The 705-nt window shown below is 53.2% G+C and overlaps 1 protein-coding gene across 1 annotated transcript in view; it reads left to right on the top strand.

Annotated features, from left to right (window-relative positions):
- Positions 1 to 505: 505 nt before the first annotated feature.
- NOP16 (NOP16 nucleolar protein) overlaps positions 506 to 705 on the top strand; it is a gene marked incomplete at its 5' end in the record, with an annotated part of 1,209 nt that continues 1,009 nt past the window's right edge. The window contains one exon of the mRNA XM_008936301.1: positions 506 to 566. Coding sequence (XP_008934549.1) covers positions 506 to 566 — 61 coding nt within the window. The remainder of the gene's footprint in view (positions 567 to 705) is intronic.

Below are 705 nucleotides of genomic sequence, written 5' to 3'. Positions count from 1 at the left end.
CCTAAATGATTCTATGATTCTAATATGCTTTTCTTGTCAATATCCTGGCATGGGAACGAGCTATGGTGTCACAAGAAAATAATGGGCTTTGGAACAAGTATGAATATTGTCAGTCAGTCTCCTGGGACTTGCCCAAGAGAGGCAAGGTTGGCAACACTGCAGCCAATTTACTCCTGATAACAAAGCAAGGAGCACCAGCCTGGCCTGCCTGCATCAGGGGGCAACGCTGCCAGGCAAAAGGTGGTCCCCCAAAACATCACACTCATGAAAAAACACGAGTGACCTTGGTTGCCACTTGTCTCCATTCACATGGTACTCCTCGGGTGACAGGCTTGCCCTTGGGCCAGCTTAACGGTGCGAACATGGCTCTGCTTAAGCCAGCTGAGATTTCCTGGTCCTTGCAGGTGTTGTATAGGCAGTTTGGAGGTTGGGGAGCAATATGTAGGGACACAGCTGTCTTCTAAATGAGCTTTTCTTGAGTTGCCTTCTCTCTCATGTTACGCAGGGGATGGAAGTGGGAGGCGACGGAAGAAAGAAGATAGTGCGGAAGCCCTACGTGCTGAACGGTCAGTGCCGCCTCTGGCCTCCGCGGGGAGCTCTTCACCACCTCCCGCTGCCTTCATGGCGCTCCCGGGGCTCATTTTGTCTCACCTCCGTGCCGTGCCGGGGGCAGGAGCAGTGTGCCTCCTTGTAGAGGAGCACAGC

Source organism: Merops nubicus, unplaced genomic scaffold, assembly GCF_000691845.1.
Source record: "Merops nubicus isolate BGI_N331 unplaced genomic scaffold, ASM69184v1 scaffold34182, whole genome shotgun sequence".
Classification (NCBI taxonomy): Eukaryota; Metazoa; Chordata; class Aves; order Coraciiformes; family Meropidae; genus Merops; species Merops nubicus.
Note: the sequence above shows the minus strand (reverse complement) of the source record. Positions and strands in the feature narration are given on the sequence as shown.